Source organism: Pangasianodon hypophthalmus, chromosome 24, assembly GCF_027358585.1.
Source record: "Pangasianodon hypophthalmus isolate fPanHyp1 chromosome 24, fPanHyp1.pri, whole genome shotgun sequence".
NCBI classification, from domain to species: domain Eukaryota; kingdom Metazoa; phylum Chordata; class Actinopteri; order Siluriformes; family Pangasiidae; genus Pangasianodon; species Pangasianodon hypophthalmus.
The window spans coordinates 18,144,472-18,168,059 of record NC_069733.1 but is presented as its reverse complement, the minus strand read 5'-3'; the positions used below and the strand labels follow the sequence as shown (position 1 = coordinate 18,168,059).

At 40.7% G+C, this 23,588-nt stretch overlaps 1 protein-coding gene across 1 annotated transcript in view; it reads left to right on the top strand.

Annotated features, from left to right (window-relative positions):
* The first annotated feature begins 827 nt into the window (after window positions 1–827).
* Window positions 828–23,588, top strand: part of hk2 (hexokinase 2) — a 49,678-nt gene continuing 26,917 nt past the window's right edge. Inside the window, exons 1-10 of the mRNA XM_053228932.1 lie at window positions 828–1,179; window positions 5,971–6,133; window positions 9,263–9,411; window positions 11,280–11,399; window positions 12,201–12,296; window positions 13,956–14,055; window positions 14,591–14,774; window positions 16,477–16,638; window positions 19,971–20,204; window positions 20,534–20,838. Of these exons, the coding sequence (XP_053084907.1) occupies window positions 1,117–1,179; window positions 5,971–6,133; window positions 9,263–9,411; window positions 11,280–11,399; window positions 12,201–12,296; window positions 13,956–14,055; window positions 14,591–14,774; window positions 16,477–16,638; window positions 19,971–20,204; window positions 20,534–20,838 (1,576 nt within the window). The 5' untranslated portion in view covers window positions 828–1,116. The remainder of the gene's footprint in view (window positions 1,180–5,970; window positions 6,134–9,262; window positions 9,412–11,279; window positions 11,400–12,200; window positions 12,297–13,955; window positions 14,056–14,590; window positions 14,775–16,476; window positions 16,639–19,970; window positions 20,205–20,533; window positions 20,839–23,588) is intronic.

Sequence of the window (23,588 nt, the reverse complement as noted above, 5' to 3'; positions counted from 1 at the left end):
ATTATTGGCACCCTTCATGAAAAAGAAAAAAATATGATTATATGAAATGTTCCACTCGAACACTTAGAGAAAATAATTACCCATTCTCTAACAAAAATCATTTTAAAGGAAGAAAATAATAATAATTTAAGTATTTATTTCTATTTGAAATATTTATACTTTTTTATATATTATAATAAAAAAATTCTAATAATTGTGATGAAAAATGTGCAGGAAAAAAAGATTTCTGCTTAACAAAAAATTGTGTTAAATTAAATTGTTTCTCTTTTTTTTTTTAATATAATTTTATATAACAATATAACATTATAATATACCTATATATATATATATATATATATATATTTTTTATAAGAAGCATTATAATAATTGTTTTTTTAATAAAGCATTGTTATTTTTCTTCTATTTTTCATGTAACAATAATTTTTCATGTTAAAATAGCTGTGTATAAATTGTTATATTTTTCTTTTTAATATATATTTTAATACAATAATATAAATTATACTATATTATTTCTAATATAGTATAGAAAAACATAATAATTATATAATTATAATAAAAATAAAACTGATTTGAAGAAAAAAATTGCAGAAAGAAAACAAAAAATATTGTGTTAAAATAGTATTGTTCTATTGTTGTCTTTATACACTACATTATATTCTATTATAAGGTTTTAACTGATATTTTTATAAATATGATACTAATGATGAAAGTCCTTAGGCCTGAACACATGCTGGAGGCGTCTCGCGACACGCTTGACCCCCTGGAACCAATAGAAAGCGAGTTAAATCGTGACGTAAATTTATGCAAATGAGGCGCGAACTAAATGGGAAGTGAGTGGTAGTGAGTGCCGACATCATCCGGAGGTGCGCGCGCGTGTAAAGAGAAAGAGGGTTTTTTTTTTCTTTTTGGACATCTTTAGGAGACCATGAGGGTGTAGTGAAGAAAAAACAAGAAGAAATAAAACCCCCCAAAAAAAAGTTTAACCAGAGAAACTACCAGAAGAAAAGTTACTGAAGTTAAATTCAAGACACACGAATAAGTCAAGCAACAACAAAAGAAGAAGCAGAAGAAGAAGAAGAAGCAGAAGAAGAAGAAGAAGAAGAAGGATCCGGCACGATGATAGCCTCACACCTCCTAGCGTACTACGTTACTGAACTCCATCATGACCATGTGCAGAAAGTGAGTATCTTAACAACCAGCTAGGTTAACTGGTTAACACAAACGTTTCCTAACTACCACCCACTCGGATGGTTAACTTACTAACTCCCTGAGTGCGTCCTATATCTTTCATACAGCGCTGAATAGTACGTGTGTACTGCATACTATGTAGTGCGGTAGTACGCAGGTTTGGAACGTAACCATGGTGAGAGAGGCCGCGTTCTATTTTGGTTCTCGTACACTAGAGTGCAGTTTGGGATACAGCTACTAGTTCATTCAGCAGGTTTCTAGAGGCTCTGGAGTCATAATAGGGGGAAATATAGATGATGTCGTGTTGATGCTAGTCCTTCCATTAGACACGTGACTGCCGGTACATGAGATGAGTTTCCGCATTTTTTTTCCAGCCTACATATGATGTCACACTGAAAAGCCATCAGTAATGTTGCCGGACAACTTTTCTCGTCTTTCTCTCTCTCTCTCTCTCTCTCTCTCTCACACACACACACACACACACACACACACCTCTTCCTGCCACGCTGAGAAGCTCTAGCAGTAACCGGAGCCACGAGCGCCTTTGTTTCGTCACCCAAGTGCGCCTCAGGCATCAGCCTCTGAAACGAATCGAAATCCTCCAAACGAGTGATGTGCGCGCGCCGCGATTCCTCCTTTCCCCGTGCACTAAAAATGATCCGAATCTTTGAGTCGTTCTGATTCGGTTGACTCACTGATTCGATTTCGGGGCGTTTCCTATAACTTCAGTTTCACTCAGGCTGCCAGCTGGACCATGTGTGCCTGTAAAGTATAAAGCCGACATTTTTATAAAGATAAACTGAGTTCAGCTTAGTTAGTTGAGAGGTTAATGAGTGAAATAGAAAGGGGGATATGATGTCACTATATAGATATTGTGAAAAATTACATCGTGGCAGCACTTTTCCGGGTGTACCCTCGATGTTAGTGGTGTACCGCAATACCTCAGTCTATCTTTGTGTACCAAATATACAAAATTAACATGTTTGTTTGTACCTTCTCATGATATTTTATGACAATTTAGCTGGTTTTATTTCCAAAAATAGCAAAAACCACTAGCCTAATTTAAAGTACAGTGACCCTGACCAGGCAGTTACTAAGGATGAATGAGTGAATGCTGTAAATACATGACGCAGCGCTGTGCGCTCGTGTTAATGTTAATAAACGTGGCGTTTCGTTGTCTCCCAACGCTTCATATCTGAGCTTTTGCCTGCAAGAAAGTAAAAACCTAAGCTTTCTAAAAGAAATATTTATACAGATTGTATTATCTGTATTATCTGTTCATTCCGAATAATATATACGTATTCAGTGACGTCTCTAGAGGACATTATTATTGAACAACTTAGTTATTACTCACAGACACTGAGACAGCTGATTCAGTTTTAAAATCTTTTAATTTTAAGATCTTTTAAAGTTTCAGTTTTTCATAATGCAGTGAAAGTCAAAATACCGTGATGTGAAAAAACTTTCGTAATAGATTTTTTTTGCCAGGAGAGATTGAAAAAGAAATCGAAACGGAAAGAGAGAGGGCATAGAAGAGAGAGGACATCGGAGCTGATTATTTTCCTATAGCAGCACATCCTGAAGTGTTTTATTCTCTTATACTACAGCAGTTTGCCATCAATTACAACTTTGTATTTAATTAAAGCCAGACATCTTGTGTTTTTATCTGTTTATAGTTACATTCAATGTTGTGGAATGTCTGCAAAACAAGTTCCTGTTCTCACTGACGCAGCTATAAACCGCTGTTCCTTCACCGGCTCTCTTTAAAAAAAACCCTTAAATTTACACCATTTCCTCTGACTGTTACAAAGCACTGACACTGGAGACTCCTTCCATACCATCTCCATACAGAAAGTGCCACCATATCAACAATTATACGTTTTTTACTTCGTTTATGTGGAGCATTCACAGTGCACGTTCCTTGTGAATGAGCTGTTGCTATAGAAACCATAACGTAGCGCATTAATATAAACCTGTGGTTTGTTATTGAGAATGAGAGACCAATCAGAGTGGAGAATTTAACAGCACTGTGGTTGAAAGAACTCCTATTTGACATCATTTCCAAAGCACTTGAACGCTTCATGAGCGTAGGGGAAAGCGAGGGAGGAAGAAAAGGTACAAAGAAAAAGGGAAAAAACCTCCACATTGAAGTAACCAAGCATTAGAGTATTGAACAAGAGAGTATTGAACGTTTCTTCAGAGCTCTACAGAGAGTTTCCCCGCCTCCAAGCAGCCTCGTGACTGCCTCAGAGAAGTGTGTGTCGAGGGGATGCTGACTTACAACACACTCTGTCTCGAGGTCAAACAGTTACAGATCCTCCAGGGTTTCTTCTCCCTCTCTCACTTTTCCTCCTGAGGGTTCATGTCCTCCGTCTTTTAAAGGAGCAATGAAACATGACATGTACACAGTTTTCCCCTTTTTTCTTGCAAATACACTCTGGAATTTTCACATTCTCACTTTAATTAACATTGATGAACTACAAAATCTTATTCTTAATTACATGCTAAAAAAAACTTAGTGATAAGGCTAATGGGGAAAAAAAGGTGATCTGGGAGGTGCTCTTTTACCGTTTAGCTGCATTTTGTCCTTTTCACCTCTCTGTGGAATTTGCCTTTTAAGGAGTTTTGTGGGCGTGGCTACGTGTGCAGTGAACACGCTTGGTAATTTATGGCTATTTAATTTTACTTCTGCTTAAGTAACTTAAGGCTACTCGTGTATATGCGAGTACGAAAAAAAAATCAGTGAAAGTTTTTGTAAATCTGAATTTTTTTTTATTCGGTTTGGCCTATGAAAACATTTACACACAACTTTTCTAAAAATTTGATAAATGAGAACTGTTAATTTGGGCTTGAAAGAAGGCAACCCAAAAACAAATCCATGAATTAAGACACATAAGACGAGAATTTCAGTTAGGGCAAAAGTAATGGCACCTTAGAGAAGGAGGAAGTGTTAGTGTGCGTCTGTAGTAGCCAGTCTCTTACCCATAATCCTTTGTGATTGTTAGCATAAGCCTTAACGTCGCTGATTAAACCATGTATACACATTTCATCTACTGAATACAAGCAGCTGATTTTGCCTTGGTGTGTCATTTCTATTTATTGATGTGCTCTTGGAGCTCGTTGAAGCATTGGTGTAAGCCTTGATGACACTGACTTTCAGAACAGCTGTCTTGTAACCAACAATGGCATGCGACTTTCTGTTTACCGAATGTGAGTTTAAAAAGCGTGCCATAATAATTCAATGTAGTATTTTTTTTTTAATACAGTATAATTAAGGGCGAGTGACACACACCTACTTCTTATACACTGTACAATTGTGGACAAATTGGATCTCTCGTTACCACACAGGTTATAATTATCACATATAGCTGTTGCAGTGTTTACTCAGGCGGGTTGGGAGGTTGAGAAGGCCTGTTTAAGAGTGTGTGTGTGCGTGTGTGTGTGTTTTTTTCCTCTCCATCTCTGGTGTCATGTCACATGGCTGCAGCAGGAACCTCCTGAATTGCACAAGGCTGGACGCTTGAGGATGAATAGAAGTGTGTGTTAAGGGTGTAAACGCGTAACTTGAGTAATCGGGAAGTGTGAAATAAAGTAAATATAAGACCATTGTCCTAATTCTCACATGCTTTGGTGTGTGTTCACTGTCTGTGTCATGTTTTTTTTTTTTTTTTTTTTTTTTTTAAAAAAAGGAACCATTTTCCTGGATATCTCTGAATCAGGATGTTCTCTTCCTTCCCTTTGACACTTTACTGATAGTGGCCGAGACAGAATGACCTCTTTTTGTCTTCCAGGAAATTTAATCAGCTCAGATTGTGAGTATCCGAGTGCACGGGTGCGATCAGATCTCACCTGCCTCAGATCTATGTGACTCACCCAGCGATAAAATTGGCCATTTCAACTCCTTGACCCGTCCTCGACACGTTTTAAATGATATGTACTATGTTTGTATGGGACGAGCAGGAGCAGGAGGTGTCGCATTTCTCATGCTCAGGATTGTTCAGGACCAAGCCTCATTTTCTGGGAAAGGATGAATGAATTCTATGGAACGATACAGAACACTGAACACTGCATGGTGAACTCAGAATGATGCCCCTGTGTCTTTCGGCCCTGATAAAGAAAGTGGGCGTGGCCTCTGTGGCTGTCACCGTAAGGGAGGGTTTTTTGCCTGTCAGTCACAGTGTAGGTGATGTGGACTCTGTTTCTGTCAGTCTCAGTATAAGAGGTGTGGCCTCTGTATTTCAGTCCCAGTGAAGCAGGCATGGTCTCTGTTCCTGTCAATCACAGTAAAGGAGGTGGGCGTGGCCTCTGTGGCTGTCATTGTCAAGGAGGTGGGTGTGACCTTTGTGCCTGTTAATCACTTTGAAGGACGTGTATCTGTCAGTTTCTGTCAGTCCCAGTAAAGGAGGTGTGGCCTCTGTGATTCAGTCCCAGTGAATGTGTGGCTTCTGTTCCTGACAGTCTCAGTGAAGGAGGCGTGGCCAATAGGTTTCAGACTCAGTGAAGGAGGCGTGGCCTTTGTCAGAGGCGTGGCTTCTCTACCTATTAGTCCCAATGAAGGAGGCGTGGCCTCTGTGACAAAAGTGATGTGGTATACAGGCTAAATTTCTTGAATCTTTCTTGGTAAATGCATATCAAAAGTCAGATCTGTATCTTTAAAATTTTTACGTCTCTACTAACGCGTGATTACTAGACCAGCCCGGACATCGTGTGTATCTCGTCTTGTTTTTATCTAAGTTTATAGAATGTAGCTGTTCACCGACGCCCCTGTTTCCTGTTTCTCAGGTGGATAAGTTCCTGTATCACCTCCGTCTGTCCAACGAGAACCTGATGGACGTGTCCCTGCGCTTCCGGAGGGAAATGGACAAAGGGCTGGGCAGGGACACCAACCTCACAGCCTCGGTCAAAATGCTGCCCACGTTCGTGCGCTCCACACCTGACGGCACAGGTAACGAGGGAGGAGGAGGAGGAGGAAGAGGAGTGCAGCTCCATCACACAGTAGCACTGGGCATTAAGCCCATGAGTTAATATAGTCATCATGTTTCTTATCTCTTATCAGTCAGGACACAAATTGTGTTTTATTGCCTGTAGATGATTCACAACACTCTGGTCTTTATCTTTCAGTCGAATGTGGATGATAAAAAAAAGCTATGACATTTTTAACAAGTGTATCATGATTTTTTTTTTTTTCTTTTTCAGAGGTAAAAGTTAAAGCGTACGGTTCAAATGGAAGTCATGAATTTGTGTTTTCAATATGGGATTGAATATTCTTTCTTTTCGGGGTTGTGAGAACACTGTTGCTAGGCAACAGGGAAATATTAACCCCTAGCATATGATCGGTAAGAAATAAAACACTCCATGTCGTGCTGTTATAGGAAAATAATTAACGATGTGGTGAGGAGATGAAGTAGAGACAGCACGTCCCGATGTATTATTCCTCTTATACCACAACAATTTGCCAACGATTACAATGTTTTACTAATTAAAGAATGACAAGTCATACTTTTTATCCAGTTATAGTTACATTTAATATTGTCGAATGTCCATGAAAGAAGTTAGAGCAAAATGTAAACACCTCTGTCCTGAAGATATCGAAAAACCTGAAGTAACAGCTTTATCTCTGACACTGGAGTCTCCTTACATAAAAAAAGGTTTTTTGTCAAACAGCAAATACATTTTTGATTTGTTTATTAGTCTTAGTTTGCGCACATGACCTAGAAAATCCGTAATGCACATAACATGTAAAATATAGTGTACATGATGTAGAAAATACGACACTCACAGGACATAGAAAATATGACTGTTTATGTGGAGCATCTGCTATAGAAATCTCCATGTGAACTGTTACTATGGAAACGATAACGTATTAGAACGAGCACGTGCTTTCCAGCTGCACTTCTGACCAATCAGAAGCCAGAATTCAGCAGCACTGTGGTATAAATTGTTTTAATCGGCTTTAATCTCTGTCCTGTTAAACACACAATTGGTTAGGGTTATAGAAGTGCTGAAAACAAAGCAAAAAAGTCTCATTATCACGTGAGTGGTGGACTCAGGGACGCGTTTTGTGATTTGGGGCCCTATTCAGTTGTTTTAATATTGATATTTATATTTTCAACACACGTTATTTAGCATTAATAATTACAAATCTATATAATTTGAGTGTTTAGAGGGCCCTTGGCTTCTGGGGGCTGAAGGCGGTTGCCTAACTTTGACTAGTTCTAAGTCTGTTCCTGAATGGACTAGCTCTCACAGACACTTGAGTGTGTGTGTGTGTGTGTGTGTGTGTGTGTGTGTGTGTGTTGGTCACCTTGGTGTGACGTGTGTTAGCTGTAAGTTCATACAGCCGTGTTAAGGACAGATTATTGGCGATGCTGAGGGAAGTTCCTGCGCTCGTCTGTTTGCTTTTCCTTGTTGACTCAGGTCTTTATTAGCCTGTTAGATCGCGGTCTTGCCGATAGCGCAGTTTGCTCGGCAGAGTTAATCATTTTCTCTCTCCCTTTGTCACTTCCTTCTTTTCACTTTTGCTTTCTAGAATTCTGTTTCTCTGACGTCCTGCTGCTCGTAATTCTTTCAGATCAGTGTCAGCGAAGGTCCTTTGTTCGATGCGTCTCTTTGGAGCAATCCTGGAGCAGCAGCAGTAAAGAATTGATTTAAAAGCCATCTGAAAACTTAAATTCATGTTGAGAAAGCTGAAAAGAAAGTGTCCTTGCATGTAGGATATACTTCCTGGATGATGATAATACAACATATTAATAGCAGCACACTGTATGACTGGTTTCTCAGGTTACACCTTCAGTGGGCTTGCAGAACTGTTGATATTTTTGTTTTATTAGGAGTGAACTGGAAAACATTTGCTAAAAAAACAAAAGAAAAATGAAATAGTTTTAGAGTTTTAAAGCTAGAAGTTTCTCTTGTGTTTGATGTTAACATGGGTATCATATGTCTTATAAACCTGTGGTGCTAAATAAGTTCATGGCCAGATGCTTTCTATGAATATCACATTAATCATTTTATTTTAGTATAGCCCCCTAACACACACACACACACACACACACACACACTTTCATATCTGAGGTAGGCTTTTATATCATATCCCAGCTCATAAGCAATTATGATTGAACTTTTATTACGTTATTGTAGAAAAGAGCTGACTTTTCAGATGAGGAATATAAAGTGTCGTTATATTGGATGTTGTTTCATGGGAGTGAAGGTCGAAACAATGGCTTTACCTTCCCTCGCCTACGCTCAAGACATCATCCTCAAGAAAGTGCTGAAAGTATCATTGGTGGTGTTCTTCTTTTCTATTTTATACACATTTTATACACATGATAATACAAGCAGTATTACGAAAAGGACAAAAGCGTGACACAAGGACAGCCTGTAACATCAGAAATATGAAACACATGGAACTTAGAAAATAAATGCATGTGGCCTAGAAAATACAAAACGCACGTGGCATAGAGAAAATACAAAACGCACGTGGCATAGAGAAAATACAAAACGCACGTGGCGTAGAGAAAATACAAAACGCACGTGGCGTAGAGAAAATACAAAACGCACGTGGCGTAGAGAAAATACAAAATGCACGTGGTGTAGAGAAAATACACGACGCACGTGGCGTAGAGAAAATACAAAACGCACGTGGTGTAGAGAAAATACAAAACGCACGTGGCGTTGAGAAAATACACGACGCACGTGGCGTAGAGAAAATACAAAATGCACGTGGTGTAGAGAAAATACAAAATGCACGTGCTGTAGAGAAAATACACGACGCACGTGGCGTAGAGAAAATACAAAATGCACGTGGCATAGAGAAAATACAAGACGCACGTGGCATAGAGAAAATACAAGACGCACGTGGCATAGAGAAAATACACAACGCACGTGGCGTAGAGAAAATACAAAATGCACGTGGTGTAGAGAAAATACACGACGCACGTGGAATAGAGAAAATACACGACGCACCTGATGGAGAAAAACATTTTATGACGTGTAAAAAGTGCTTTTTAGTTATGATTTGTATCCACTATATTGTATAATGTCGTCTCACGTCAGTTTTTTTTTTCCTTTCTTGCAGAAAAAGGCGACTTTCTGGCGCTGGACCTCGGAGGGACAAATTTCCGAGTCCTGCGTGTTAAAGTGTCCTCTAACGGCAAACAGACGGTGGAGATGGAGAATCAGATTTATGCCATTCCAGAGACACTGATGAGGGGCAGCGGGACAGAGGTGTGTGTGTGTGTGTGTGTACAGCTCTACCTCTGACTGTTACAAAGTGCTGACACTGGAGACTCCTTCCGCATCATATCTACACATCTAAATCCGTTTATGTGGAGTGTAAACAGTAACGTATCAGAACAAGCATGTTATGTGTGTTTTGTATTGTTATGTCACGCGTTTCATATTTTCTGGATCATGCGCATTGTTTTGCATTTTCTACGTCGCATGTTTTTCGTATTTTTTACACCATTTTTGTTTCGTTTTTTTTCGACATGTGCGTTTCACATTTTCTACATTCCATGCATTTCATATTTTCGATGTTAGGCTGTCACGCTTTTGTCCTTTTCATACTTCTGCTTGTGTTATCACTCCCCGTTTAAAAGTGTACTAAATGGGAACATGTGATTATTGACTAGAGAATTTTGCAAGTGACGAACGTTTCAAGTGTTTCATCTTCTTTCAAATCCTCTTCTTTTGTCCAAAGCTCTTATTTCTTACTGTCTTAATTTGTACACACTTCACATGAGGTGCTTGAAGCACTTTAAAAAATATAAGCGCAGAAAAAAGGGAAATTAGTCACAGTCGCAGAGATCCCGCAGAGCCGACACTCGCACCTTAGATTAGCTGACTGAATGAGAAAAACACTGTTGTGTAGAAATTCAGTTTCATTTAGTAATTAGTGGGAAGGAAAGTGAGCCATTATTCTGGAAATGTCTCCTCTTGTGTAGTATTTTAGGACAAAATAAAATCCTGTATCACTGGGACGTTGTTTTGTCCCGAGTGCCTAGAAATATTAATTAAAAGTAAACATCTGCTAACCTTGGAGCGAGTCAGCAGAGTGATTCAGCAGGTTGACAAATGGTTACCTTCAGCCTTCAGTTCTGATTATTGAAAAGGTCTTTCCCCTGCTTTTCTCTTCCCAAAAAAAAGGAAAAATCAGAATAAATACTTCGAGGTTGTTCTATTGGAATTCTCAGGGTTATTTCTCAGCAAACTTCCTTCCAAAGCCGGTTAAATAATAGGAGAAGTATCTGAAGGTCACAAGCAGAATTACGCTGTTATCTAGTTTTTTAGTGACGTCATGGTTTTAGTAAAAATGTAAAAATGTCGCTATCGTGAAACTCCTGAGTGGGAAAACATGCATAGATTAGACTGCTTGTCTGGTTTGCTCCTTTTTGTTTTTAAGGAAAGGTTTAAAATGTTATTGTTGTTATTATCGTGATCAGGATTCCAGTTTTCCGTCTTCGCAGAGTGCAGAAGTTTGTGCACCCTGACCTGAAAGGAAAAAAAATATCAGCAGGAAAATTTATACTCAATATGTGCTCTTGAATGGTGCAAAAGATTTATTTATTGATTATTTTATGATTAAATTCTAGACATGAGTTTGAGTCCAGCGTTTGCATCAACTTCTCCACTACTTCTTCGCTGGATTTCTTGTTAATATGATGTTAGAAAGTGTGCTTAGGAGCTAAAAGTGAAACCTGACTGTTATTACGTGGGCTTAAAAATTTTCTCCTATTACACGTCATTGTAACCGTGCCAGCAAAAACATCATAGTGACACACAACTTTTCACAGAAATAAAGAAAATACAGCACCAGCCAACAAATTTGCACGAGAATTTGCTAAGCATAAACATAAATATTTCAGTATAAACATATTTAATGTGTTTCAGGACGAAGGTTTACGTTAAGAGATTCATACAGAAACCAGGAATGGTCTTGGAATGGGTGCACAAACTTTTGCACTCAAGTATATCTGCATTATATGAGGTCAAAAGGAGAATTTATTGTGCTGCAAGGTATCGTGGTTTTATCAGATCTTTCTCACTAATCTCTCTCTCTCGCTCTCGCTCTCGCTCTCTCTCTCATTGGCCAGCTCTTTGACCACATCGCTGAATGTTTGGCCAACTTCCTGGAGAAACTGGGCATCAAGGAGAAGAAACTGCCGCTGGGCTTCACCTTCTCCTTCCCCTGCCAGCAGACCAAACTGGACGAGGTGAGGACTGGAGCATGAAAGTGTGCAGCTGAGCAAACTGCACACTCTGCTGCTTGTTTATTGTAGGATTTAGTCACTTGAGGACATTTTGGTACCTGGCCCTTTTGGAGATTTTATTATTAAATTTTGTTAAAATTCTGGGTTTGATGCTACGTTCGACTTGACACGACTTGAGTGGGAAGTCTGAACTCGGAATTGCGTCATTTTTCGAGCTACAGAGTGGGGAAAAATCATGAACGCCTCACCGAAAGTGTGTGTTTTGTTATAGACCAACTGACGTGTCTACACTGATGTATGTAAAGTAAAGACTAGTAATAATAAACTCGTTTAAAGTAGTGAAGTGATGGCCATGTTGACATGCATTGACACGGAGTTATTTCTCCTATTCTCAGTTCGGAAAGCTTTAGTCGAACGCAGTGTGAGTTTAACTAGTCACATGATTTCTGTTCATGATTGTGATTGGAGGGTTGGGGGAGGAGTCATCGAGATATTCCGTCTCCATCTTCCTGCTGAAATAAACTGGCGCTGAAAAACGCTTCGCTTTGAGAGACGTCTCAATGTTGCTGTGCTTCTCATTTGCATAAAGTTAGACTATTTCATTTCACTAACCCCGCCCCTTTTACTTCTTATTTTTGCTTTAAAAAAAAAAAAAAAAAAAACAGAGGCTCTTTGTTTAAAAACTTGACTTTTGGACTGTTGGTGTGATAACGTGTCTGTTTCTACGATGACACAGTCATGATTTTGGCGGTTTTAAACATCCCTCTTGGTCGTTACCATGGTTACGGCTGTGTCTCGTTGCAGAGCATCCTGGTGTCGTGGACCAAGGGCTTCAAGGCGAGCGGGGTGGAGGGGAAAGACGTCGTCAGCCTGCTGAGGAAAGCCATCAAGAGGAGAGGGGTAAGCGTGATGATGATAGAGATGGATATTAAGAGAAATCTAAAACATGGATAAAAGTTTCCTAATTCAGAAAAATCTAGTCACATCCGCTACTGACTTGCAAAATTCTTCGCACATCAGTGCTCTTTTCCTTCCTAATACTCTGTTACGCCTCTGCTCATCTTAATAATGGCACTAATCCTGTCAGATGAGCTGTCTTTCGAGACTTTCTGTCAGTTTTAGCTCGCTGACTGAGGTTCCTGTGCTGTTATAAATGAAACAAACCCACGTGCGATTTGATAGACATGAGATTTGGCCTGTGGTTGTTTCCCAGTGTTTCATCAGGCTCTTCGAATACGTCCCACAGGAATGTAGGAGTGCTTCGGCGTCTGGACAACAAACTGACCGTCTGCTTTTCATGTCAAATCACAGCTCAGATAAATAAACCTGAGCTTTTGTATATACTATGCTGTTTTAAAGTGTTTTATTTCATGGTAGCTTTACAGAATATTAAATAGTATAGTTATTACTTGTGCGGCATTAGGGATGGACGAATTCTACATTTATTATCTAACCCATCAGACTAGTAAAAGCTCCAGTGGTAGTGGGAGCTAAAGTAATGCAGTAATGTATGGCAAGCTAGTTAAGTGCATTAATACAGATAAACAGGTTTATGATCATTATCGTCTCCTAACAAAGGTTTTTATTTATTCCACATCATGTTTACGTCTACAACAAAAAGTCAGCAAGCGTTGATCAGCTCGGCTGTGAGCTGTGGTGTTCTGTCCTCACATCATGTGTAAAAGATATTATTATTATTATTATTATTATTACTATTATTATTATTATTCATGAGTTTAGCTAGTGTCTTTATTTTTTATTTTATTAGTTATAATGAGTTATATTATGGCTTTTTTGCGCCAGAATTTCTGCTCAGCTTCAGTGTTTTCCTGATTATGAAAAGATCATCTATCATCCGTGCACCTTAATTTAAAAAAATAAAATAAAAAAACATTCTGTAGACAGCCAGATCACGGCTCGGCTGATGTGTGTAGTGCAGCAGGTGGTGAGATTCAGAACGAGTAGCTTGTGCTTTAGTTACATCATCGATGTGCGTCGCATCACTGTGAAGCGCTTTATGTTTAATCATAGCTACAAACTAAATTAAAAATGTTTTGCGCAACTCAACAGGAAATCTGCCAGGTAAGAACCATTTAAAAACAAAAACATGAAAAGAACATGAAATCTGCTCGTCCTGAGCTTCCTAGCCTACTGATCATGTCTTCATGGTTTAATGTCCTTTATATAGCCATTCTACACCGCCATTTTCTGTAATTTGCTGTTAATAAAGAAGCGAAAATATTGAAGAAACCATAGACTTCCTCTATCCAAACATGGTGTTTACTTTATTTAATTTTTTTGCAGTTTTCTATTTTTAAAGCTCCGATTATGGAAGTTGAATACAATTCCGCGCCTCTGTTGGAAATAAATTCATCAGTCAGTTGAGCAGTGTTGTTAAGAGCTAAGAGTAGCGGTGATGTATTTGCCTTCAGCTACAGAAAAACACGTCACGGCCTTTCAGGCTTTCAGAAAAGAAATGAAAACCTTCCTGTTATTATTACTGTGTGCTGTTGCTGTTGTGTATTACTTTTCAAAGCCGTCTCTTTCTTCCTCTCTCAGGACTTTGACATCGACATTGTTGCTGTGATCAACGACACCGTAGGCACCATGATGACCTGCGGCTTCGACGACCATCACTGCGAGATCGGCCTCATTGTAGGCGAGTCATTTCCGACGCTCTCCTTCACCTCTCCGTCACTTCACCTCTCTCTCTCTCTCTCTCTCTTGTCGTGTTTTGCTTCTTTTATACTTTTTGCAAGATAAGCCTTGTAGTGAAATTGCTGGTGTTATTTTTACATCGTGTGAGCCATCTAAAATTCTTCTGCAGCTCAGATGGTTTCGTGTACGCACCGCATTCAGCATCGCATACTCGCTGCTTTCAGTCTTTTGCAGACAATTTTTAACAAAAAAGTCAAAAATGCGTCATGAACCACTAACTCCGCCTCAGTGGAATTTTTTACTGAAGAGCTTTTTGGTCAGGTTAATGACTGAGTTGATGAAATCGAATTAAATTTGGAATTTAAAGTAATTACTTACAATTCTGTTTCTCTGAATGTTTAATTGCTTTTTCACAAAGATGGCTCAGACTATGTATCACTTTCTCTCTTTACCTGTGTCTACCTGTTTCGCAATGACATTTTGTGTGTGTGTGTGTGTGTGTGTGTGTGTGTGTGTGTGTGTGTGTGTGTGTGTAGGAACGGGTACGAATGCATGCTACATGGAGGAGATGAGGAACCTGGAGCTGGTGGAGGGAGACGAGGGCCGCATGTGTGTGAACATGGAGTGGGGAGCGTTCGGAGACGATGGATCTCTCGAAGACTTTCGCACCGACTTCGACCGCGAGATCGACGCCGGATCACTGAACCCCGGCAAACAGCTGTGAGTGACACGAACGACACACGTGGTGGTGGAGAGAGAAAATAACCCGTGTCATGCGCAGAGCCGGGGTTTTATCTGCTCGAGTGCTGCACTCGCTGCTCACTTTATTGTAAATGGCTGTGCTGAATGCATTTCTATTTATTTATTTATTTATTACACACGTCTGGTCAGTGTCCTGCTGACGTACAGAAACCTTTCTGTCCTTGAGCTGCTCTGTGTTTGTTAACTTGCCCGTGTCCTTCTTTCCCAATAGGAACAGAACATTCTGTTTTTTTTTTTTTTTTGTACAAGGATGTGAAATGCAGACTGATAGTTTGAAGTTTTTCTCCTTGTTATCAAAGTTTCAGTGATAAGTGTGAAAGTTATTTGAAACCTACTGGATTAAAGAACTCAATCTATAAAACATTTAACATTTTTTAAAATTTAAGAGCAGGTTGCATTCTCTCGGTGTGCCCACATGGTCAGACTTTAATAATAAAGTAGTATATTATTGAGCATTTCGTGAATAAGTGAGACAAAGAGCAAAGCTCCTGTTTAAATAAGCAAGTGTCCTTGTGTATAAAGTGAGACAAGCGCAGAGGCCACACATCTTTCCCAGACACTGACATGCACAGAAGACAAGCCACGCCTCCTTTACTGTGACTGACATGCACAGAAGACAAGCCACGCCTCCTTTACTGTGACTGACATGCCCAGGGGACAAGCCACGCCTCCTTTACTGTGACTGACATGCACAGAAGACAAGCCACGCCTCCTTTACTGTGACTGACATGCCCAGAAGACAAGCCTCGCCTCCTTTACTGTGACTGACATGCACAGACGACAAGCCACGCCTCCTTTACTGTGACTGACATGCACAGAAGACAAGCCACGCCTCCTTTACTGTGACTGACATGCACAGAAGACAAGCCACGCCTCCTTTACTGTGACTGACATGCCCAGGGGACAAGCCACGCCTCCTTTAGTGTAACTGACATGTACAAAGGACAAGCCACACCCCCTTTACTGTGACTGACATGCCCAGAGGACAAGCCATGCCTCCATTACTGTGTCATCACTAGGACTGATAGATACAGAGGAAAGGCCACACCTCCTTCACTGTGACTGACCTTCACAAAGGAGAAGCCACACCCACCTTCTTCACTGGGACTTACATGCACAGAGGAGAGGCCACACCTCCTTTACTAGGACTGACTTGCACAGAAGAGAAGCCACACCCACCTTCTTTACTGACAGATACAGAGGAGAAGCCACACCCACCTTCTTTACTGACAGATACAGAGGAGAAGCCACACCCACCTTCTTTACTGACAGATACAGAGGAGAAGCCACACCCACCTTCTTTACTGACAGATACAGAGGAGAAGCCACACCCACTTTCACAGGGACTCGCATGCCCACCTTCATTACTGGGACTGATAGATACAGAGAAGCCACACCTCCTTCACTGAGACTGACAGATACACAAAAGAGGCCACGCCCACCTTCATTGGGACTGACATACACATAGGAAAAGCCACGCCCCATGACAGATACTGAAGAATGGCCACACCTCCTTCACTGAGACTGCCAGATACAATAGAGGCCACGCCTACCTTCATCACTAGGGTTAACAAGTACATATTCCACGGCCACCTCTTTTATAAATAAATTTATAAATAAACGTGTGTGTGTGTGTGTGTGTGTGTGTGTGTGTGTGTAGATTTGAGAAGATGATCAGTGGGATGTACATGGGTGAGCTCGTGCGTATCATCCTGGTGAAGATGGCTAAAGAGGGACTGCTGTTCCAGGGCCAGACCACTCCCGAGCTGCTCGTCACCGGTCACTTCAAAACCAGCTACGTCTCAGACATCGAGAACGACAAGTCAGTACCTTTCCACTGTGTGTGTGTGTGTGTGTGTGTGTGTGTGTGTGTGAGCGTGCGTGCGTGCGTGCGTGCGCGTGTCACATCATATACACGTGAGGAAAGAAACAGGTGAGCATTGTGTCATCATGCAGTTCTTTCACACCATGTCAGTTAGCTGTGTGTGTGTGTGTGTGTGTGTGTGTGTGTGTGTGTTATTAATAGCAGTACTCCCTCTCACAGCTCATTAAATGCCACCCTTAAACACATGAATCATGTTCGGTGAATGGTTAACAGGCACAATGTGATGCCCTTCATAGGCCAGGTGAAGGTTAAGTGCCACTCACAACACTGTCACTTCACACACACGGTGATCTCAGGTCATGGAATAACTCGTACAAAAAAAAAAAAACACACACACGTTGAGAATTTTAATTTTGTGTTTTTTAATCGATGTGCTCTGACTGTTAAAGACTTCTGCTAATACATTTCTGACACAGCACTGAGTCCATGCCATGGCCCTGGGACAAGCTGGTGTTTGTAAAAGAAGGAAAATAAGTCCTCGCTCTCTCTCGCTCTCTCTCTCTCTCTCTCTCCCTCCCTCTCTCTCCCTCTCTCTCTCTCTCCCCGCCCAGGAGCATGGCCAGATCGTCACGCTCACTGGCAGCACCAATTAGCCTCTCTGTTGGATTTCTTCTAAAAATAAATAAATAAATAAAACCTCCCCTTAAGGGTGTCAGAATCTTATTCCCTGCTGAATATTTCCTCTTCTGTTAAGCCATGTTCCTCGTCTCATGTGCCTTCCATGTCCTGTCACGAGACTATGAACAAGATTATTAATGATAATGTGAACCTAAAAACGCGCAAAAAAAGTGCAGCCAGCTAGCAAGATTAGCCGAAAAACATGATCAGGTGTGTGTTGTTAAAGCAAACACCTTTTTTTTTTTTTTTTTTTCTTGTTAATGGACTGAATTAAGTTTCATTCTAAAAAACTGAACGACGTTTCACCTCCATCTCAAGTGGCGTACTGTGCGCTGTTTTCGAACACTTCAACCTTTCCGAATATAAAAAATATCCAGACTGCTCCTAAGTTCGTAATGTGATGTTAGGGTGTAAACCTCACGCTTCCACATGATACAAGTTTTGTTTCGATTCATAAGGCACTGGATTCAGTATTTGATGATACAACTACAGAATCTGATACGATACGATACGATTTGATATCCTCTGATCGATATGTGACCAGAATCTGGTGCTGGCTTGCTGTTAATTTGTGAATAATGTTGACTTAAGAAAGACTATTTTAATAGTATTAGAGTTACAAACAAATAACCTTGCTAGCCTCTTAATCTGTTTATGACTGTTGCATCAATTCATTTCAGTCGTTGCCTTTTAAGTCGATGCATCAATACAAATCGCCCAGTCATTACCCTGATGATTATCGCTTGTTGCGTTGGCGCCTTCTGGTGGCTCTTTCGCAAAACTGTGTGTATTATTAGCCCACTACATCCTTCTGAATTTTCCAGCGTAAATATACGTCTCGCACACAAAGTACACAAAGTGTGCCATTTGAGACTCAGCTACTGTCTGCCTGCGTTTGTCTTTCGCTAGCCGTATTTAAATGTCGTTTTATTAGCCGGAGCTGCCATGATTGGGTTAAACCACTGATTGTATGTGGAAGGGGGCTACTGGTGCTTGCACAGTGCCGTGCTGTTGATGGTGTACCTAAAATGAGCTTTTAGATTATCACTATCAGAGAAAAAAAGAATATTTCAAAAAGAACAAGAATCATATTACGCAAAAAAAAAAAAAAAAAGGTACAATCTTTATTGACCCCTATCTGATTCGGTGGCTTTGGAATCTTCCTAAATGCCGACCCCCATTTTAAAAGCCAGATCGTCTGTCTAATAAACAAGTACAGAACCTATTGAAGTAATAAAAGCTTGAGTTGCAGTGTGCGTGAGAGAGAGAGAGAGAGAGAGAGAGAGTGTGTGTGTGTGTGTGTGTGGTAAAATCAGGGCATGTGAGGACTTGATATCAGAACTCATCCGTGTGAAGCTTCTGATGTAGCGGTGATGTTTGATGCAGCCTTGGCAGCCGTGCTGAGGTCGTTCATTTGTGATGGCTCTGGGGTTTTTCTGAAGCACAGCTGGATGAGGAATTTTCTTTTTCTCTGCACATCTTTTGCACTTCTCTTTTCTTTCTCTGACTAAGTGGCCTGCTCGACGGCCTCCTTCAGCTCTCGTTTTTCTCTACGCTTCGATCTCTCCAGCTCAATAAGAGCCAGTGCGCTGTAAAAAACAAAAAAAACACAGCATTGTTAAACTGGTTCATTCTGGTTTTGGTTGTCACAATGACATAACGAGACTCATTTCTTTATTGATTAATATCGATTCTGACATTTTAAAAAAGGCTGAAAGGAATGAATTGGTCTGAAATGTAAATTGAGACATGGAGTTATAAGTAGGACTCAGAAGGTTGTTTCTCAGTTTCTCAGTTATTCCATCCAGTTTCGAGATATATATATGTGTTTTTTTTTTAAAGAAATAACCTCAATGCCAGTATTTAAAAAAAAAATAAATAAACCGTTCTTTAGTAACAGATGCCCACTCTATCCACGGTCTTAAACTGCCAGATCAAAATGTTTATCTTAGAGCTTTGTGTATAAGCCAGGATTTAAAAATAAATAAAGAAATAAATAAAGTTAGACTTTAGTAAATTTTAGACTTTACCACTGTGTAAACATCTTCGGTTTCTCTGTAGCATTTACGATTTTTGACCTGATGCTGCTGACTTGTGATTTCATGAATCTCAGTCTTGTGAGCCAATAGAAATGAAGTGGGCGGAGCTGTGAGCTCTGGTTGATTAAAAAAAATTAGCAGGAGCTCATTTGTACGTAGCAGCATCACACTTTCTGCCTGCTGGGATTGGAAGCTTTTATCATATCTGGGAAAATGTTTTTTACAAGTGGTTTTTTTTTTTCCCCCAGTCTCCACAGGGGCAGGGTTCGTATTTAGGGTTTGTATTAAATAAAAAAAAAAACTCTTCTGGTTTAGGCCACACTCATGTCAGGTTTAAATCAAAACCAAGATAAAGCTGTACCTCTATATAATCTCCCATCAGCCCTCTAAAACACCAAACACCTTTCATTAGCCTTTCAGAAAAACTGATAAGCCCCTAGAGAACCTCGGAGGAACAGAGGAACACTACAGATAGGATCATATTGTGGAACTTGTCTGTGCTATTTTATTATCTATTTCAGCATCTAATCTCATTCTAACAGCGAAATGGGATCAGGACCCTTTCTGAATTGCTGTGTGTGTGTGTGTGTGTGCGTGTGTGTGTGTGTGTAGGAGTAAAGAAGGCCTGGTGTGTGTGGAGCAGATTCTGCGTGATCTGGGGCTGGATCCGTCTCTTGAGGACTGCATGATTGTGCAGCGTGTGTGTCAGATCGTGTCGACGCGAGCAGCTCATCTGTGCGCAGCGACGCTCGCCGCCGTTCTGCGCCAAATCCGTGACAACAAGGCCGTGGACCGACTGCGCACGACCATCGGAGTGGACGGATCCGTGTACAAGAACCATCCGCAGTGAGTAGCGTGTGTGCTCTGCTTCCACGCTTTTAGCTAACAAACTTTACTAATAAATTGCGATAATTAAAAAGGAAATATTCAAACAAAGGATTGTGTTCACATTTTTAAATGCTTTATTCTAAAACAGTAATAAAGTACACTAATGCTAGTATTTACACTACAAGATAGCTCACTATACTAATGCACTGGATTAATGTACAATAAAGCAACATGTTTAGATTCTAGACTACTGTAATATATAAAGTAATATGTTTATTCTTCTTCCTTTCATTATTTCATGATTTCTCTCTTCCATCCCCGCGTGTGTGTGTGTGTGTGTTGCTCAGGTTTGCGCGGCGGTTACATAAGATGGTGCGCAGTCTGGTGCCTGACTGTGACGTGCGTTTCCTGCGCTCGGAGGACGGCAGTGGGAAGGGCGCTGCCATGGTAACGGCGGTGGCCTACAGGTTGGCGAAGCAGCACGCCGAGCGTCAGCAGGTCCTGGACACGCTGCGGCTCAGCCGGGAACAGCTGATGGAGGTGAAGAGGAGGATGGAGGTGCAGATGAAGAGGGGACTCGCCCTGGACACCCACGAGTCAGCCTCCGTCAAAATGTTACCCACCTATGTCAGAGCCACGCCTGACGGCACAGGTGAGGGGGAGAGAGAGAGAGGGTGTGAGAGAGAGAGAGAGGGTGAGAGAGACAGAGAGGGGTTGTGTGAGAGAGAGAGGGAGAGAGAGGGTGTGAGAGAGAGGGAGAGAGAGGGTGTGTGAGAGGGAGAGAGGGAGAGAGAGAGAGAGAGGAGAGAGACAAAGACAGCGAGATACGAGAGTCAGAGAGAAACACAGAGACTTTCTTTATCTTTCCTTCCCCGTTTTCTTTCTTCCTCTTTCTTTAATTTTTCCTTTTTGTCTCGCTTTAATTTTTTTCCTTATTGTCGCTTTTTCATTCTATCTTTTTTAAAATTTTCTTTTCATCTTAAAAATCTTTCCTCCTTCCTTCCTTCCTTCCATCCATTGATCCAACCATCCAAGTATCTTGTCCTTTATAGATATTTCCCTCTTGGTTGTGGTCTTGCGTTCAGAGACCGGAAAAGGAATTTTGCGGAAGACTAAGTCGGAGAACTTCATTTGTATTCCGCAGTATCTCACTAGATGACTCGGCACTGCAGCGGGGTCTGATAAGAAAATATTAAACTCCCTTTTTTTCCCTCTCAGTGTTCACGCTCATGCTGCGATTCAGTGAAGGGTTCAGAACGTCCACGGATCCGTCTGATGCTGTTTGTAACGCAGCAGATAACGCGAGTTCTCCTGTGGAGAGAAAGTCCAAAGTGGAGGAAAAATACATTTTAATGAGAGCACATCACTGAAAAGGTCAACCGTTATTTTTATGTATCTAAAAACACAGGCACGATGTACAAAAGCTCATGCTGCGAACCTGCCGCTGTATAACCTGACAGCAAATCTTCTTCTGGAGTGAGGAGTGATGTAAAAAATAGTTCAGGGTTCCCTCACATCCTCTCGCCTTCCTTTCTGCCCTGAATACACTTTATTTGATCATGTGCAGTGGTAAGATGTTTATAATAAGCAGTCGGTCCACTAAGACAATTTGCAGGACATACTGTACTTTCTTACTCGTAATACAACGATCCGTGTTCTGCTGAATGCCCAGAGATGAAAGATTACAGCTCCGTGTTTTTGTGCAGATTTCATGTTCTTTACTTGGCGCTCCATGCCAGTCGATATTGAATGCGTTTGAGGGAATTTTACTTGATCCTTGATGCTGAAGCGTGCCACTTCCTGGTTGTGCGCATCACATTCAAAGTAAACCTATAGAAAACTGAAAAGCGAAACAGAAAATCAACCACGAACAGCCTTAAGGAGTTTGAAACCCATGTGTTTTGTAAGAAGAACATTACATTGCTTTCACAAATGCAGGAGAAACGAGATGTAAAAATCAATAAACTTCCCACCACTGATTTATTATAAAGTTTTTACAGCATAAAGATGTGTTTTAACAGCATGGGAGTGAATAAGCTCCTCCCCCTGTAGCACTCAGGGTCGAAATTGATTATGATAAGAGAGTAATACAGTTTAAAATCATGGTTTAGCCTGCACACTTCTGGGACAGGTAACCTGCCTGACCGCCCAAATAAAGCCGCTACAAGCCATGTGACTTGTTTTATGAGCTTAAGTGTTCAATTCTTCTCACAGTTTTCATACAGTCCTTAAAATCCCAGTGTATCGCGATCTGTTTGTTTCTTTAGTATGTAGTACGGAGGAAGTGACTTGAGCTAACTGAGAGTCCCAGCCTTATACGCTCTGTTGCCTGGGTACGTTTTGTACACTTTTCTAGCCACGAGCTTCAGAGTGTTGAAGGTTCAGAATCAGAATACATTTACACGTATTAGGAATTTTTTCTTGGTGTTTGGTCATAACACACACATCTCAGACGACACAATTACCATCCTAATATACAAATATTGCACCTTAACCAGAAATGTTAGACTCGGTTGTAATTTGTATTACCAAAAGGTTATAAAGGTTGCAATGAATTTACTTCTCTGCAATTCCCTGTGCACACACTTCTGTGCATACTTCCTTCCATGCATAACTCTTTCAAGCATGAGCTCTTTCAACCTTCTGTGTGTACGCTCTGCTGTGCGTAGCTCTTCTGTAGGTGTGCTCTCCCATGCATAGAGTCTTCTGTATACGCTGTCCCACCTATATATGCCCTTTTGTGTATACGACCTTGCAGGTGCCAAGTTTGCAACAGACCTTTGAACACACTGACACAATGCACATTTCACAGCAAGGTAACAGTCACTGGACTGACAGAAGTACCACCTTTATATACGATATTAGACTTTAGTGGTGAGGAAACTGGATAATCTCACATGCTTGCTGATGGACTGCAGGAAAAGGTCATCTGTGTTGGATAAGTGACCCCTTTCTGTGAAAGTGGGCGCTTCTTGGACACGTTTATTGAGAAAACTACAGGCCCGGGTCACGAGAATAATTTAAAGCGATGAGTACTGTTGTATATTTATGCTTAATATTAAATTAAAAATAAAATGTCAGTGGCTGTGAGTCATTCTGAGCCGACCCTTTGGAGCAGTGCTCATGTATGTGTCATGGAAAAAACAACGCAAACCCTGCGTTTATCCATTCATCCACGTAAGACCTTTATTTTTCTCTACCTCCTGCTATGGCTGAATCATATTGTCCTGGCAGCAAAGAACTGTTGAGCCGAGAGCTCGATCCAGCAGGCGGTAAAGGAAAGAAAAGAAAGAAAGAAAAGAAAGAAAAGAGACTGGGAAGGAAGGAAGGAAAGAAGGAAGGAAGGAGAGAGACTGGGTAGAAAAGAAAGAAAGAAAGAAAAGAGAGCCGTGAGCTGGACCC